General features: G+C 44.6%; 1 protein-coding gene across 1 annotated transcript; it reads left to right on the forward strand.

The window, feature by feature from the left end:
• The first annotated feature begins 1,770 nt into the window (after window positions 1-1,770).
• dnajb6b (DnaJ heat shock protein family (Hsp40) member B6b) lies at window positions 1,771-17,010 on the forward strand. The gene is made up of 10 exons (XM_068747910.1): window positions 1,771-1,908; window positions 5,458-5,582; window positions 7,319-7,428; window positions 7,646-7,708; window positions 7,878-7,988; window positions 9,709-9,846; window positions 9,940-10,099; window positions 10,312-10,382; window positions 15,054-15,212; window positions 16,138-17,010. The coding sequence occupies exons 2-10, from the start codon at window positions 5,518-5,520 to the stop codon at window positions 16,245-16,247; spliced, it is 987 nt and encodes a 328-aa protein (XP_068604011.1). The 5' UTR covers window positions 1,771-1,908; window positions 5,458-5,517; the 3' UTR covers window positions 16,248-17,010.
• The last annotated feature ends 249 nt before the right edge of the window (window positions 17,011-17,259 follow it).

Here is a 17,259-nt window from a genome sequence, read left to right on the forward strand (position 1 = left end):
GAGAGGAACCGAGTGAGCTAAAAAGTCACGGTGCGAGCCCCACATAATGCTGCTGCATATCTCAATGCTAAAGTACAACTCTTAGACTAAGTACTTTGATTCAATCGATTGACCAAATTGTAATTATTATTCATCTTTAAACTATTTCCAAGGGGTTACTAGTGCGTTGCCTGTCCAGACATGATCAGGGAGTGATTGAGCCTTATTTCTGGATTTTAACAAGCATGAGGAGCAGCTTAGTCTACTTTATTTTGGTGGAAATACGCAGTTTACAGATTGATCTTGGTTTGTCTTTTAACCGACACTTGCAGATATCTGATGCAAACTGCAGCCTGCAGTCGTAAGAATGGAAGAAAAGCATATAAAAGTCCACGGGAATACATTTAGAGAAATCTATCGACCGCATAATAAAAAATGACCGGTGCATGAGCTCAATCGCTTTGATTCTTCCTTCTCAGTGAGTCTAATTAGATACTGACTGCCCGTAATATCCGGCCTAATTAATAGCCATCTGTCATTTTCATTGAGGTCTTCCCCAGCAGGCAAGAGCTCCAGTCAGCTTTAACTGCGAGGACGACCTTCATTCTCCATTTCAAATCAATGCAGTCTGTCATTTCTGACTCAATTCAGTTCAAAACTGCGCTGCTTTATTCTGCTTCCTCGGGTTACGATAAGTTCAGTAACCTCATTTTCTTTTTCTTTCCTTTTTTTTTTCTGCGGGGGGGGGGGCGCTTCTGCTGCGTCCTGTCCCGTTTCTTTTATTTTTATCATGAAAATAATTCAAATGGGAAAAAAATCAAGAACAAAATAACGAAAAAGGACCATTCCTTTATTACAAATGTGTAGATAAAAGTATTTTTTTTCACACAGAACATTTTGCTTTGTCATCGAATGAAAAACTCAGGTGTCTTTTCCCCCCCCCATTTAAACATCCTAATACAAATACAACATTCTCGGAAACATCTAAATGGAAATCTGCTGAATTATTATTCTAACTGTACTTTTCCTATTGTGACGTCAAACGCTTCTGTTTTGGTAATAATAACATTTTGATCTCGTTAATAAGTTTCCCCTCCTCATTTTAGGGGCAGGTTGTTTCCAACACCACACGACAGATGGCGCAGGGAGCCTTCAGTTTGGACGCCGAACCTCTAAATTCTGACGTTTGACCCATTTCCCCGACTTCTTGGACCGGCGTGACGCGCACCGTGCACGTGTGCACGGTAAATATTGTCCACGGTTCGCTGGATTCTGTTTGAGCGTCATCATGGATGTGTGTGTGGAGCGGCTCAGCGTCGCTGCCGTCGACGCTCAAAGGCGTGGTGCGTTCAAAGCCCCTCGTAGAAGATCCAACCGACTTCAAGAATACGCCACAACCCGTGCGAGATTATCCTTTATTTCTGAATTGTTAAAATTCAGCACGTTATTAGTGCAATCGACAAAGGGACCAGACGGCCTTGTGAAGTGGCTTTGACCTCCTTTTGAGTTCCAGAAGCCAACCAGTAGTTCTGGAATAACGAAATAATATATCGCCAATGACCATATTACTATACCAACCCTGAATACGACGTGCAATTCTAGCGAGAAACAGCTAACACAAAGAAGCTTGCTGTTTTATTTATACCCCCCCCCCCAAATTAGTAAAATAATTTACGCAACATCAGCCATCGGCCAGTTCGTCATGACATTGTGAAATTAACAACGCCGCACCCAGCCCACGCCACCGTTATTTATTTTCTGAAGGTTCCTAATATCCGACGGACCTGAAACGCAGCATCAGCCTAGTGGGGCTAGCCACGGTAGCCGCATCGCCAGCAACCCAGCCACATCTTGCGGCTGCTGCTCTTACATATATTCCGCACGAAGGCGAGGAGAGAGGATAGCGACGACACAGGTCTCGCACAATAGGTAAGCTTTTAGCTCCTTTAAATAATATAATTTATTAATGAATGCCGAACGTGTCCGTAATGTGCCGAAAGGCCAAGTGAGCACGTCTCCCGACGTCCAGCGTTACATGTGGGGATGCTGTTGAGTCGCTCATCCGATGCCTCGCAGGGCCGTAATACCGAAACAGTTTATACTGTCAGCGTCGCACAAAGCGGCGCATCGTTTGGCTGGAAGACCAAGTGAAAATGCGCCGGCGTTGAGCTACATTGTCTAAAAAATATTGATTAAGGTGGATCGCTGTATTTTGTTGGCTGAAGCCATCTTTAATTAACCTTACGCCGGCAGGGTTAATGCTTTTGGTTGGCGGTAGTTGGGTCTATAAAATAACACATTTAATGTGTAAAAGATTTAATAAAGGATGAATCGAGCAGTTACGACTATTTTTGCAGATGGTTTCAGCGCTTATGTAACATTTCGCTATTTTATTAGCGTCATCGCGCTGTATGTAAATATATCCCTAAATGTGTTCGTTTGCCTTTAAGACGTTCTGGACATTTCTGTCAATCTGATTGGTCAACTGTGTTTCTTTAATCTAACGCGCAGGAGCGCTTGAGATGTCTAAACCTTTTGATGTTTAAATGCTCCAATTTAACATATTCAAAAGGAAAATTATGTTGTTATTGTTTTTTACGTTTAGCATTTACTCTGTTTAATCCTGTTTGTTTCCACTATAGTTACTATAGTTACAGTTACATGGTTACAGGTTCCGATGAGGACCGCTACACTTCGCGCATGCGCAGTTTGTAGCTTCTGAAAGCCATACCGCCTTCAGTCGCCATTTTGATTGTTTACGTTGTTTGATTTGAAGGCAAACCTGAACATATTTTACGTATGTGTTTTTATTTGTTTCACATTGCCCCTCCCCCCCCATCCAATAATAATAGTGGCATGGAACGCACGGTGTGCACTACTGTTGTGCAACCTTTTGTGTATATAGGTTTGACGGTCATTTATTTCGTCTTTTTTTAGGTTGTGTTGTTTATACCTACTAATTACCCGCTTATTATAACGAGTCAGTCAGGTTCGACCGGCCGTGTCCCCGTTTCTGTGAGGTAAGCGTGAACCGGAGAACGTCACGGTGCTCTTTGAGGAACCCGTGTCCCATGACGTCTGAGCAACGTTCGGGGGTCATTGCCTTCTGCAACGGAAGTGACGGATACGTTTAGTGATTTTCATAATAAAATAACCATATTATTGTTGTAAAAAGGAGCATCCATACATCCTGACAAAGTTTTTTTTTTTTTTGCTGCCTTTTATTTTACATTTGCCTATTAAAAGAAATAAAGGAGAAGATCAGTGTTAATGAGCTTCTGGTCACAGTCCAATCATTGCTAAGAATCATGGCAGGTAAGGAAAACCTGTCACTGGGATCTGTTCAGTGTCCTCGCGTGTCTCTCTGGTCTCGCTCTCGGTTCTGGCAGCTGGTTCTGTCCGGTACTCTTGTATTGTTATTGTCAGAGCTTTTTTCTTTGTGCAGTTTAAGTATCCTGGGATACTCGTAGACCTTCTCCAGCTGCCTTTATTGACTGCGATCTCAATGGCGACGCAAGTATTCGGTTTGTAAAAGTACAAGGCTGTGCTAGGCCAGGTAATAATAAAAAAAACAAAAGTCTGTAGGGATGAAAACGGCCTAAAAATGTCATCCAGGGAGTCTAATTAGAGTTTTTAATCAAGACGGAGAACCTAGAGTTACTTTGCAGAGGGGGGAGTTGCTGTGTGGACAGAGATGGTGAAAGCTTTTACATCACTGACATACATTTATGAGTCCACTCACTGATAATATCAGCATGCCCACACCTTGACCTCTTTCATATCATCTACATTGACCTGAAATTGCTGTGATGACTAAGATTAAGGAAGGTTCGGTACCATTTGGTGTCGCAGAGCCTTTCCAGTTGTCCTGGCAGCAACGGCTGAGGAGAGAAGGACAAAAGAAAATGTTTTTTTTTTCTTTCAGCAGAACTCGGAGGAGACTGATCACTTTCTGGCTCATGTCTTTTTTTTTTTATTCTGGGAATAAAAAACAGAATAAATGATCAATCAGTAGTGCAGATAAATCAGCGCCGGACTCGTTCATCTGACAGAGTTAAGCATCTCTTCCATTTCCTGACCGCAGCTCATCTTACTGGCAGTGTTGATCACACACACACACACACACACACACAAAGACAATCTACCAACAAAGGCCACACACTATAAATAGCAAGCGGGACACAGTGGACTCCTTGTAGTCCTCACTGGTTTGGACAGCTTTTGTATTTTGACCGTTGGGACGTCCCGATTAAAACGTTTAAACGAGGTTTTCATGTCTGTCTGGGGAACGGAGGCACAAACCAACTTGAAAAGTTGCTTAATTTGATTTGGTTTGATTATTTGCTGTTTTAATCTAAAGGTCTATTGGACGGTGTGCATCTTTAGCTAGTGTTTATCCCACGCTTTCGTATGTTGGTGTAAATAAAGGATCCATTTCTCATTTCATTGTTTTAAAAGTAAATCTCAGTTTTTCTGAGCCAGCAAATGAAACAGGTGAATTTAAAACAACGTGCCTCTAATCGGAGAGAAGAAACCGATCTCCTCTTAGGCGCCTCTTTATCAGAATATTTTAATACTTAAACAGACGACGACGCCACAAAGTCTGGCAAACTGTCCCACCCAGCGTGAAAACACGCAGACGGAGACGTCTTATCTGCTCATTCGCAGATCATTCTAGAAGCATGTCCCTCACAGATGATGAAATCCATGTCTCTATAGTGATTCATCACTGAAACAAACTGAACAACGGAGGGCACGGCTCAGAGGGGGAAGGCCATAAAGGTTTGGACAAGGTCACCAGTCATGTGATCTTTAATCTCTTAGAGTTTCTTCATGGCATTTTAAGTCCAATGTTGCTTTTAGAGGTTTAATTATCTCCTTGTTTACCTCGGACTCACCGTGCCGGCGGTGCTTATCGTACATCCGGCTACGGTGCAGAATGCTAATCATATGGTGATGTTGGTGCAGCAGATCGTTCTCGCTGCGCTGCAAGAAAAAAAGGTGAAATCTCCGAGTCCAAAACCACCTGATTACTCTCTCGTCAGACCTGTTCGGTCCTGTTTGCATGAGCTGAAGCTTCATAACTTTAACATTAGCTCATTTTTTTGTGGGGGGGGGGGGGGAAGCTCCTTGGCCCATCTTTAAATTTCAAATGCAAAACATGATTAAAATGTTCAGTGCTGTTGGCCACAGGGTGAAGGAAGATCACCTGCTTATTATGCAACTTTACTGGGCTTGCATTAGCTTAGCCGTCCCCTTTCCCCGCATCTCTATTTTAGAGGAGTTGATTCCGCTGCTGGATTCCGGTTTAATACCATTGCCTCCCCCCCACCGCCTCCTTGCTCTTTTACTAATGTACCCCTCGGTAAAGCTGCTCCTCAGCTGTCCACACACGGCTTCATTCGGCCGCAGATTGCTGCGCTCTGTCTCTCTCCGAGCTAACGTGTCGTAACAGAGCTTTAATTCTTCTCTCCACAGAGGCCATCCAGAGCGACGCAGGAAGTAGGACGGCGACTGCAAGCACACGCACAGACAGTCATGGTGGAATACTACCAGATATTAGGAGTTCACAAAAGTTCAACGCAAGACGACATCAAAAAAGCGTAAGTGCCCCCACCCACCCCGCGAGCGCTTCCTGCTTTCGGTGCTGCCGTTAAATCTTGGCCACTCAAGAGGGGAGTCATCGGTTAATTATATCCCCCCCCCCCCCCCCCCGAAGTATAAACTGGCACAAGTGTGGAGAGATCAGAAAGTTTCCACTGTTCTTCCTGTAACCTTGACGCTTCCACATTCACCCACAGCTCACGGCCGCCCACTGAAACCAGAGCAGCGCCGCTGAATTTCTGTTTCTCACCAGCACATTTTTTTTTAGTCACACATGTTGAAAACGCACCAGGAATAAAGGAGTTTGCATGTTAGCGGCTTTAGCCTTTGTTTAGTCGGTGTCATGCTGCAACAAGCCCCGCCTTCACGTCACATCAGGATTATTGTAAACAGGAATTTGCATCTCATTGGACGCTTTTGTGTATCTGATTTGAATGAATAAATACTAATATGGAACTTCCTGATTATCAGACAAGTGTGGATGGAGAGTAACAGCCAACATGTTGCGTTTCTTAACAGTGGTTTTAATCCTCACGTGTGACAAGACCAGCATTTCTGCCATCCATCCTATACGGCGTGAATCCGCCATAGGACCAGGCCGGCAGAGCTGCCAGCCTGACTCGACAAGGGAACAATGGCTCACAATGTGCTCCAAGATTTGGGCGCGTTCAGAGCGGGATAATGGCGGCTGTTTAGCAGCGAACAATGCAAGTCTCCTGACTGCAAACCCCCGACTCTACATTGTTCATCTCGGTCTGACCGGACTTGAGAAATCCAGATAATGTCAGATTAACAATGACACGGGCCACAAAGGCCGTTCAGTCTGGCCGCAGAAGGGAGCCGATCCCTGGGTTGCGTGCAGCTGGGTGAGATCCCCGTCTGGTTGCCAGCGCCTGGGCGTCCGCCGCCGGTCCCGCCGCCGGGCTTAGACACAAACAGCTGATGCAGCGTGAGCGGCGGAACGTCAGCGGAGTTCAGGCCGCCTTTGTTATTCCAGCGAGGTGGGGGGACGGACGGTGTGTGTGTGTGTGTGTGTGTGTGTGTGTGTGTGTGTGTGTGTGTACACACAGAGGGGTTATTTGTATCTGTGTGTTTGTTGTTGGCTTGGTTGCAACCCTAAAAAAGACTTGTGGGTGGATGCAATTCTTATAAAGGTATGTGTGCAATACATACATGCACATTTTCCATTCTCCAGTTTCTGTTTTAAAGGGCACATATACTCTTTTTCCACAAGTTAACGCAGTTCCCAGACACTTTTAAGAAATATCTGTGACAGTCTTTGGTCAAAATAGCAAAGAGACGCTGCAGGACAGCGTCTCAAACAGCTCCGTCAGAAACGCCTTTAAAAACGAAACAAAATTCTTCGCCGACACGCGCGCAGCTGCACGCTACCATGGCAACCGGTGAGGTGACTTTTTTTTTAGCACACACTAAAACATTCGTGCCAATTTTTACCGTCACATTACCACCGAAAATGCACATCTTGTGAGCGTGCCCACGATGTGGTATCGCAACGGGAGAGATTGCGGCCAGACATGTTTCAATATTTTAGTTTATCAGTTTTTGGGATGGTAATGACCCGAAACCACCAAAATATGAGTGTAGGAACATGGGAACAGTGATCCCCCCATAATATGTCCCCTCTAAGGTCCTAAAGTCTGCCCATCCACATCATATGGGATATATTTTGTGTGTTGGCCTCTTTTTATGTACGTGTTGTGTATTTGTGTCTCAGTTACAGGAAATTGGCATTGAAGTGGCATCCAGACAAGAACCCAGACAATAAGGACGAAGCAGAGAGACGATTCAAAGAGCTCTCGGAGGCGTATGAAGTGCTCTCTGATGGTACGGGGGGGACGCAGCAGTTAGCATCTTTAAAATTACGCTTTGACTACTGAGGTTTCAGAAACGGCGGCCGCGATCAATCATTGATGTTTTTTTTTAAATGTGATCCAAGCACATGCAACCGTAACCGGCAGATTTGAACCGCTGCTGCAAATATGACGGTAGTCTAGTTGTTGTAACAGTTTCAGCTCTGTTTTTTTTCCCGTCCTCCCAACAGAAAGCAAGAGAGACGTTTATGACCGTTACGGCAAAGAAGGCCTTTCAGGAGTAGGAGGAGGAGGTAAATATTAAATATTCAGCTCAAGGCCCCCGGAGACGATTGATAGGATTTCAGTAGCTAATGTCATATAAGGATTAAAAATAAACTAGTTTGAAATCTAGTTTGAATCTTTTTTTTTTCTCCTCAGTGATGACTTGCTAATTATCTTTTTTTTGTTCATGTTTTACAGGAGGCCATTATGATCATCACTTTGGCGGCGGCGGCGGCTTCACATTCCGTAATCCCGAGGACGTATTCAGGGAATTCTTCGGCGGCAGAGATCCATTTGGAGATTTTTTTGGTAAATCTATCTCGTTCTTCTTAATTTCCAAAATGGTCCAAACTACATGAATAAAGTGGGGACGCCAAACCGAGACCTTTTTGAAGGGTCCCGTGTTGACATTTCTATTTTCTAATTAGCTTGTCGGCTAGCTGCTCCTGCTGTTCAGAAATGTGGACGATGGAGCATGAGGCCCAGGAAACCTTCAGTAAGGTCTCCTGCTAATCCCCCATGAACCCTCTCGTGTGCACATCCAATACGTGAAGCACCGATCCCCCCCCCCCCCCCCCCCGGCTTCAGTATGTAGCCTTCATCTGTTAGCGAGGGTTTGGACTTCTGTTTACTCCCAACTTATTTTTAACGGAGGATAATCGGCGTGATTCCAATTAGTGGGTCTGCAGAAACTTCTTGGTGTCCGTTTTCACGATGGATATAATAGTTTCTGTGGTTCGGTGCAAGGAAAATGACTAAAAATAGCTTCCCCCCACTTGATCGTGAACTTAACCTGAATGTTTCCTTTGGAAATAAGTCTTGGAACGTTTTTTATTTAATTTTTTGCAATTAATTGCAGCTCGTAGAATTAGCGTGACGGTATTTCCTTGACTGCCCACAGATGCTTCAGGGCTATTTGACTGCTGACTCAGGTGCTACAGAGTGTTGAGCAGCTGCTGTTCCTTCGTTGCGACGGCTCGGTACTCGATTGCGTCAGAAACGTCCGTCCCTCTTATTGAAGGGTTTAGCTTTCGTAGCCTGTTCTGGGTTGTCCGGGTTCAGCGAAAGGCCGATTGGAAGGCATGTGCAAGTTCACCCCGCGTAGCGCTAAATATGGAGTTCAGACGCAGGCCGAGGATGAATTTGAGTGTCTACTTCACTCAACTGGAATGCTTTCAAAAATAGCTTCCGTATTAAAACAAAAGCAGATGTAATAACGCCTAGAGTGTGTGGGTGTGTGTGTGTGTGTGTGTTAGATTGAACACATGCAAAACGGAGAACACTGCGAGGACTCGTGTCACACGCGATTCTAACGTATGTTTGAATTGGACTCTCTCAGAAATCATCTTTTATGTCACATTGATTCTTATAGAACTCTTGACACTGACAGTTATCGTTGTTGTTTGTTTACAAAAAGCTAAGGCTTAATATAGAAATATAGCCCAGATATATTATAAAACTGTCTCACCTACAGTGGGCAGCAGCTGACCTGGTGGATCTGTCAATCACCTGAGGGAGGGGTGTGTGTGTGTGTGTGTGTGTGTGTGTGTGTGTGTGTCCCACTGAGTCGAATCCAGATTCACATGGGGACGGGGTCTCAGGTGTCTGCCAAGAACACGCTTGTTCTCCAAATGTCACGGGAAGAAGCGAACGAGAAGCAGATAAACAGCCGACGGTTCTCTTTGACATTGTGCAGAAGCGAAAGAGAAAATATTCACCGAAGCTCCAGTAATTGGTTGCGCAAATATTTGGTTTAAAAAAAAAACCCCAAACCTGACTGAGTCATCCGGGGGTTAACCTTTTTCTGGTTGGTCCACATCGCCTCTTTTACAGGAACCGTAAAGGCGTACATCCCATAATGGGTTTCTTCAACTTGCTTGTTTTTTGTGCACATTTAAACAGGTTCCGTGTTCTTGTCCGTCACACATCAGCACAATATTGATCCATGCACTGTTCAGAAATGGTTTTTCATTCTTTCTGCGCCATTGCACTGTTTTTAACTTTAAACTTCTACCATTTTCTTTTGCAGCTGACGATCCCTTCGACGACTTCTTAGGAGGCGGCCGCCATCGCCAGCGGGGCGCCAACCGAAGTCGGATGGGGGGATCGCTCTTTGGGTTTGGTGGCTTCCCGGCGTTCGGCTCGGGCTTTTCCGGGGTTGAATCAGGTGCTTGCATCTCATCAAGTCTTGGATTCATTGTGAACGTGTAATGATAATATTTGCATTTGCATGTGCGTTTGTGTTTGTACTCTTCTGTAGGTTTTAGCTCCTTTGGAGAAATGGGTGGAGGAGGAATCACCTCCTTCTCTTCATCTTTTGGTGGAGGAGGAGGCGGAGGAGGAGGAGGAGGAATGGGTAACTTCAGATCTGTGTCGACCTCCACCAAGTTTGTCAACGGCAGAAAAATTACTACAAAACGGTACTTGAATTTCAACGTTTTTAATTAAATAAATATATTCATGATTTTTGCATTAGACGTTTTTTTTCCCCCTGCATTTGTCTGGTTTCTTCTTCTAAACACGTAATCAGACGGCGTGTTTATCGAGAACGAGCCTCCTGTTGTCGTTCGGCAGCGGATGTTGGCCCTTCTTGAGAACCCCCCCCCCCCCAATCTTGCTCTTGTGTTTACAGGATCGTGGAGAACGGCCAGGAGAGGGTGGAAGTGGAAGAGGATGGTCATTTAAAATCCTTAACAGTTAATGGTAAGGAGCAGCTGCTAAGACTGGACAACAAGTAACTATCTCGCCTCAACATTCCTGATTTCACACCTGGGGGAAAAAAAATAAAATAAACCCCACCCAGTGACTTCGTTTGGCTCCAGCGGTCGGTCTCGGTCCTCCTGCATCTCATTCCCAAAGAACAATTTTCTCATTTAGCTCAGCTGAAACTGTGCCGAGAGAGATGTTCACTCTATTTGTATATTTGTATTTATTCCATTATCCCTAGGGGGGGGGGGGGGGGCATCTTGCTCGGACTTGTGTTTTTGTTTACGACAATATTTGAATACTGCTGTTTATTTCTGCCATGTACAATGCTGGGTACATGCGTCTTTATATATATATATATCTGTATATATATATATAATTTCTTTTTTGGGTGGATATTGTCTTGTAGCAGAAACAAATGCTGTACATTTACAATTTTGCCTGTCATTTAATTTTGCTCTTCTCATTTGACCAATTTAACAAGTTGAATGTTTTAAAGCTTAACCTCCTGGCTCTAATGTGTTTTGACTTGAACTAACCTGTTAGCTGTTTTCCACGTTCACGTGTGTGTGTGTGTAATACGAATGCCATTGTTTATTCATAATTGATTGTTAAAATGTGTGTGTTTTTTCTTACGTGTTGGGGGGGGGGGGGGAAACAAAAACAACACAGAATGTTTTCTTTCTGCCTGATCAATGATTCCAGGAGGCTGCTTTTGTAGTTTTTACTGCAACTCGACCCCAGATCACACAAAACATTTCGGTGTTTTCCGGACACACGCGGGGGGGGGTCGACTTGTGATTTATATATAAAAAACAAAAGTAAAATCAAAAGTTGAGATTTGATCAATAAACTTCAGTTCATGGCAGGTGGAGGGACGTCTGCTGCGGTCACCTGGTGTCTGTTTTTCTGGCTTGATTTTCACTATTACTTGAACGTATGGCGTGTGTGTGCTCGTGCCTGACTATTTAAGCCTGCTTCACACGACTGCAATAAAGGAAAACACAGTGGCTGCTTCTTTTGTACACTCACCCCCCCCCATCATCACCACGTGTGTGTTATTTTAACCCACCACTAATATCTCCGTTCAAGCGTGAACCGTTCTCGTGCCAGGGTTCGATTGCGTGCTTCTCGATTTGGTACCCGATAGAAACATCGGGATTGATTGGCTCAGACTTTGATGCTGAGCTGAATGGTGTATGTGATTGCAGCTGGGCCAGAGGTCCCGGTGTGCAGAGCAGACGGCGTGTTTCTTGAGCAATGTGCTCTAGGCTACAGTTTATTTACTCAAGGCTTCCCTGCATATTTGTGAGAGAAACCGAACAGACGAGCAGGGCGAGGCCTCGGCTACGTCAGATTACAGACGCAGCGTCGAAGTTCACAAACTGGATGTGTCTAGATGGTGTAAAGGCCCCGTCTGCCACTGCCTCGCTTGTATTTAATTCAATCTTCTTTTCACCGGCGCTGATTGAAGCGGCGTTTGCCCTTGCAGTCCCGTTGCTAGGCGACACCGCAGCCCTGCGCTCGTCTCATCGCCTCCGCCGCAACCAGTTTCGGCGTAGGTGTTGAAATTTGAAGAGTAAATTCAGGATGTGTCGTAGATGATTACGAGAAAAAAGAGAAAATGTCACCACAAATATGTTAACCTGAGGGAAAAGTGTCAGCTTTGTAAGTGCGTGTTTTCCCTCTATATTTAAATTGCACGTTTGAAAATCGATTTGAGTGGAGATTACAAGTAATCGAAATAAAACTGTCGCAGGAAGAGTATTTATGGTGCGATAGCGCCCTCTGCTGGATGACATTTAATTATTCTGTGCCACCAGCAGAGGTAAAAATGAATCATCACTGGTACCCTTATCTGGGTGTAATAAGGTTCTAAATTTGGAGCCACATTTCCGATAATTTGTAAACTGATAGTATGATGTTGTCATGGAGAAGGTGAGGGCTAATATTAAACTTGTAGGACAGCCACGAGGCCAGATCTGCATCGGTCCAATATTTACCCGGCAACTGTTGAAAACAAACCCGTTTTTTTTGTGTTTTAAGTGCTGCGTTTTGAATAACTCATATACACTGTATTAATCTAGGCCACAAAAGGCGCGCCTCACGTTTAAAAAACAACAAAAAACTGTTCCTTCCTTCCTCATTTATTATAGAATGACTCATCTGCACAACATGGGAGGATGTCAAAATTCATTAAGTTTATAGGACCCAGTGAAATGGATCTAGCGACACCCCTGGTATTTCACAGTCTTTATATGACCCTGAACGCAACCGCTAAACAAGGTTACTATGGTTTCAGTAAAGCCACCTTTGAGTCGTGTACAGTTTACAAAATAATGTAATGTAAAAAAAATAAAAAAATCAGGTTTGAGTTGATTAAAATAAATCCCAAAACAAACAGCTGAGTTTTAAGAATGCGAGGGTGGAGTCTTCTGCGTCCACTAGGTGGCACTGTTGGCACACAAAATGACATCAAGTATGACATCATATGGCTGAATGATTTCATCCCCCCCCCCCCACCTACCTACAATAGGAATCACAAATATTTAAGAAACCAGACAGCGATGGGTCGGACAAGAAGAGTCACGCACGACATGACTGTTAAACGTTTGAACTGAAAGCTATTTCCACGCCAGTCATTTCCACCCACACTCGAGCGTTAGCAGGGCTCACCTGTTATTAGCAGTAGATAATCTCATCCTGTCCTGATGTGAAAGCGCAACGCTTCTGAAAGGTGGCTGCTTCCTATTGGCTGACGGCCGCATCCGGTCTGAACACCTGGCTCTGCTCTGCCACTGGGCCATTTTAAAGGATAAGATGGCAGCTTCTTCTTAGCGAGGACACGGATTGTATCTCGGCGTGACACTGAACGCCTTGAACCGGGGGACGGTGGGCTGTTGAGAATAATCAGGCTCCTCGGTTGTAGTTGTCCTGCAGGGTTAAGCCTCCTCCTGAACAGTGATTTATGTTGAGCTTCGGGCTCCAACCGGCTGCGATTGAGGCCTCTGTTGGTGAAAACGCGTACATTTTGTGTGTCTGTGTGTTAACCGGGTGGACAGTGCGTGTGTGTGTGTGTGTGTGAAACAGCTTCTACAACAACAACACGGCTCTTTTCAGCCTGGAGACAAATGACTGGCACTCCCAGGACAATAGCAGCAAATGAAAGCATTTCGACTGCGTTCATGCTGCCTTTCAAATTAAGTCCCCCGAAAACAGAACGGTGCCTTCATGAGCACTAAAAGACCTCATTATCATTGCTGATCTTTGATATTGTTTTTGTTGTTGTTGTTGAAATTAATTAACTGATGATGGATTATGCGACTTGATGGCGGCAGAAATCGTATCAGCTATAAAAAGATGCAAATATTGATCAATCGTCTAGAGAAAGAAGGGATGGATGGAACAAAGCACGCGAGCTGGAAATCACACGCATGTCGACTTAATCCAGCCGTCGAATTTCTACTGACGGGATCAGCAGAGAAAACACAGGTTGGGATTAGCTGTTCTTCCAAAGCTGGATAGAGAATGAGCAGCAGCCACCTTGAGAATAAAGCCTCCAATTGTGCTTCTCGTGTTATTCCGCCGGGCGCTGGTCTCTCTTTGCAGGGGAGGGGGGGGGGGGGGGGGGGTCAGCTTTTGTAGCTCAAAAGCATGTTCAATTTTAAAAAAGCCGATTTGCAATCTGTGCGTCTCTGGGGCTGAAGCAACGTAAATCATCTTAAAGTTCAGGTGTTTTTTTACACTTAACCACATTCTCTCTCTGAGTCTTAAACACATCCAAAAAGGATTGTGTGAGAAAGAAATGGACTTGGAGCCCCCCCCCCCGCGGTGATGTCATCATTAAAAATCTGGACCCATGCTAACCATCGAGTTCCACCTGAATGCATTGAAAGAGAGCCATCTCCATCCAAGTGGTGCATTCATGCCCCTTAAAGGAAAGGAAAGACCTTTAAGGGCGCTCGGCCCTTATAGCTACGATTTCCTCTGTACGTTCAACAACCTGCATCGGTCATTAAAATGTCCGGATTTTGTGCTGAGGCGTCCTCACAGGTAAACGCCGCTGTGTTAAACAGAGCCAGCACATCTCAAATGACTTCTGGCGTCTTTAAGGCGCCGGAGATTTTGCAAACGCTGGTGCAGACCCTCCTCTAAATGGGACCGGATTCAGCACGCCGAGCATCTGGCCCCCTTTTATTCTACTACTCCACTGCTTTAATTACACAACACAATGGCGATGAGATCTGTCTGTAATCTCGCAGCATAATAACTGCCCCCCCCCCCCCCCCTCTATGTACCCTGCCTGCCACTAATTCAATATAAATGTAAATTACCTGGAGAAAAGAATAACCAAATCTCAATTTATTTACATGACTAATCACAATAAATTCAGGCAGATGAAATATGAATGAAAGGCTTGCTGCTTGAAAGGACAGGAGTGAGGGAGGGGGCGCGTGTAGCCTGAGGGAGGGGGGCGGTGAAACCTGAGGAACTCTTTGAGCATCTTGTTTTTCTATTATTTTTGTTGCTTCACATCACTAACATCAATAATATACCTTTTTGGAATTGGGCTCAACTTGCTGTAATAGACGTGCACATCTATTTTACCCCCCAGAGTTTAAGGTGTGATCCCCCCCCCCCCCCCCCCCCCTCTGCCCGTCCCCACAGACGCTACAGACGAAGACCCATTGCAGGACGATTTTCATCACCGTAGACAAAATACGCTTCCTGGCCTCGGCTCGCAGCAGCGCTACCTGAGGAACTCCGAGCAAAACCCCTCAGAGGAAGAGGAGGAGCACGGCCTTCAGACCCTGGGACTAACGAGAGGTCCGCCCACCCGCCACTGCAGGGCTGACTAATCACCAGAACACAGAGCCCCCCCCCTTTAAAGAGTCGAGTCTTAATAAGCGCAGCTAATTTGTCTGCTTTTGTGTCTGATAGGCGCACAAAGGACAATGACGAAGAGTGGCGTGTTAGATTGACAGATGTAAACACAGAGGACAGAAGTGTCCATTAGGCAGCTTTGTTCTATGCTGCAGTAACGAGCAGAGGTCAAAGGTCAATCTCTGTTTTCCCTCACGGGGGGGGGGGTGTCAGCGAGCAAATCCAAGCAATTATCTGCAACGCACAGTCGCTGAATGTTTCATAAGTATTGAGGAGGGAACCTTTCATTTAACTTGCTCGTTTCCTGCTGGGGTGCAAATAAAGGCCTTTAATTCTAATTCTGAGATAATGACACAAATGACTCAAACGCAGGCGTATTTTTAAATCCCGCCCCCGGCCGAAAAACAGCATTAAATGTGAGAAAATTCCACACCACCTATAATTCACTCAAAAATGTCTATGCATTTTAGAATTCGGTTACCGGCTGATGCTAAATCTGTAATGAAAAGTCTTAAATCCTTGTTCAACATTATGGAACACGAGCTTTATGTTCCTTCTCGTCAGGAGTTGAATGAGAAGTCTGACGGGAATCTCCCGTCTCTATGGAAACAGTTTGTTTGCTAAATCTGCTTCTGAAAGTCACGTTACTTCCTGATTTATTTTGTTTGCATAAAGAGGATTTATATGTTAGATTATTTGGAGTCACGACAGTAGCTTCCAGGTAAACACCACACACCTGAAGTTTAGCTCACATTTACCTTAATGGTCTAAATCATTTCCTGCATCCTTATGAGTTCTAAATAGCAGCTTGTCCTATTAAATTGTGTCTCAAACATTTACTAAAAATGTCCACTCTTTCATTATGCAGGACACACGGACAGCAAGCGGAAAAAACTGAGGCTAAAGGAGGCGGAATCCAAAAAGAAAAAGGCTCCTCGACTCTTCCCTCGGTTCGGTGGACTCGGTGCCTTTTTTTAAACGCTCATTCAAACACTTATACACACACATATACAGTATAAATGTATATATATATATGTGTTGGCAGAGATGCCACCAGTCGTATGTGGCATTAGTCCATTGGCGGTATGCATCCCCGCTGCTGCACCATTTCTCCTCATGTCTGACAGCCGCAGCCGATAAAAGTATTATTTTCTGTTTCTGTAGGATTCCATACAACGAGTGGATTCGGCTACATGCTAACTTTCCATGGGTATTTCTTTTGTAAATGATTTCTTAAACTAGGCTTCGCATCATCGGATTCGCTCTGGACGCTTATGATCACCGAGTGGAAATGTAGTAACGTCTCAGGAATGTTCATTTCTTACAGCCTCCTCCTAACAAATCCTTAAAAGTCGTCCTCGTGGCTTTTTTATTGCATTCATATCTTTACAACACACAATCCATCAGAGAGAGGAATGTCGCTGGCTGCTAACTATATCGAGCTTGCGTCAGTAGAGAATCACCGATGTTCAGGAAGCTGCTAAGCACGGTGCTAGTTTGAACACCGGGGGCAGTTTGGGTTTCAGATTTCGGCCCGGGAAACACTCAGAAAACTGTACAAGAGGAGTCACAGATCAGACCGCCAGACTAGGATTGTTGGACGTTCACAAAAGGAGACATAAAACTACACCATCTAAAAAGGGAGTCCCAGGTTTCAGAACTGTAGGTTGTTCTGTGAAGGTTGTGGGAAAGCGTGTCGCGCAAAATACTCTCGAAATAAAAGAACACTTCAATCCCTCAACGTAGTTATTTTCTCCAGAACTTGAATTTGTATTTTACCCGAGGAACTACCTGAACTGTTCATATGATGATGAAAGGTACTTTTGAACCTGAACTTTTTTTTGGGCCACTTGGGGGCAGTACATCAAACTTTAAACTGACATAGTTTCTTCATATACAACTATAAGGTCTTTGTAAACAGCTGACGTGGAGTAAACATGAACTTTCTTTTGTGTTGAGGGGCCAAACTCTCATTTTAGCTCCGTTCTTG

The sequence above is a fragment of the Brachionichthys hirsutus genome, chromosome 14 (assembly GCF_040956055.1).
Source record: "Brachionichthys hirsutus isolate HB-005 chromosome 14, CSIRO-AGI_Bhir_v1, whole genome shotgun sequence".
Classification (NCBI taxonomy): domain Eukaryota; kingdom Metazoa; phylum Chordata; class Actinopteri; order Lophiiformes; family Brachionichthyidae; genus Brachionichthys; species Brachionichthys hirsutus.

Excerpts from the sequence above, each read along its gene's own strand:
- dnajb6b (XM_068747910.1), top strand. The coding sequence starts at position 5,518 with ATGGTGGAATACTACCAGATATTAGGAGTTCACAAAAGTTCAACGCAA. Across the intron at positions 7,989-9,708 it reads TCCATTTGGAGATTTTTTTG|CTGACGATCCCTTCGACGAC; the intron begins GTAAATCTATCT and ends TTTCTTTTGCAG. Across the intron at positions 10,383-15,053 it reads AAAATCCTTAACAGTTAATG|ACGCTACAGACGAAGACCCA; the intron begins GTAAGGAGCAGC and ends CCGTCCCCACAG.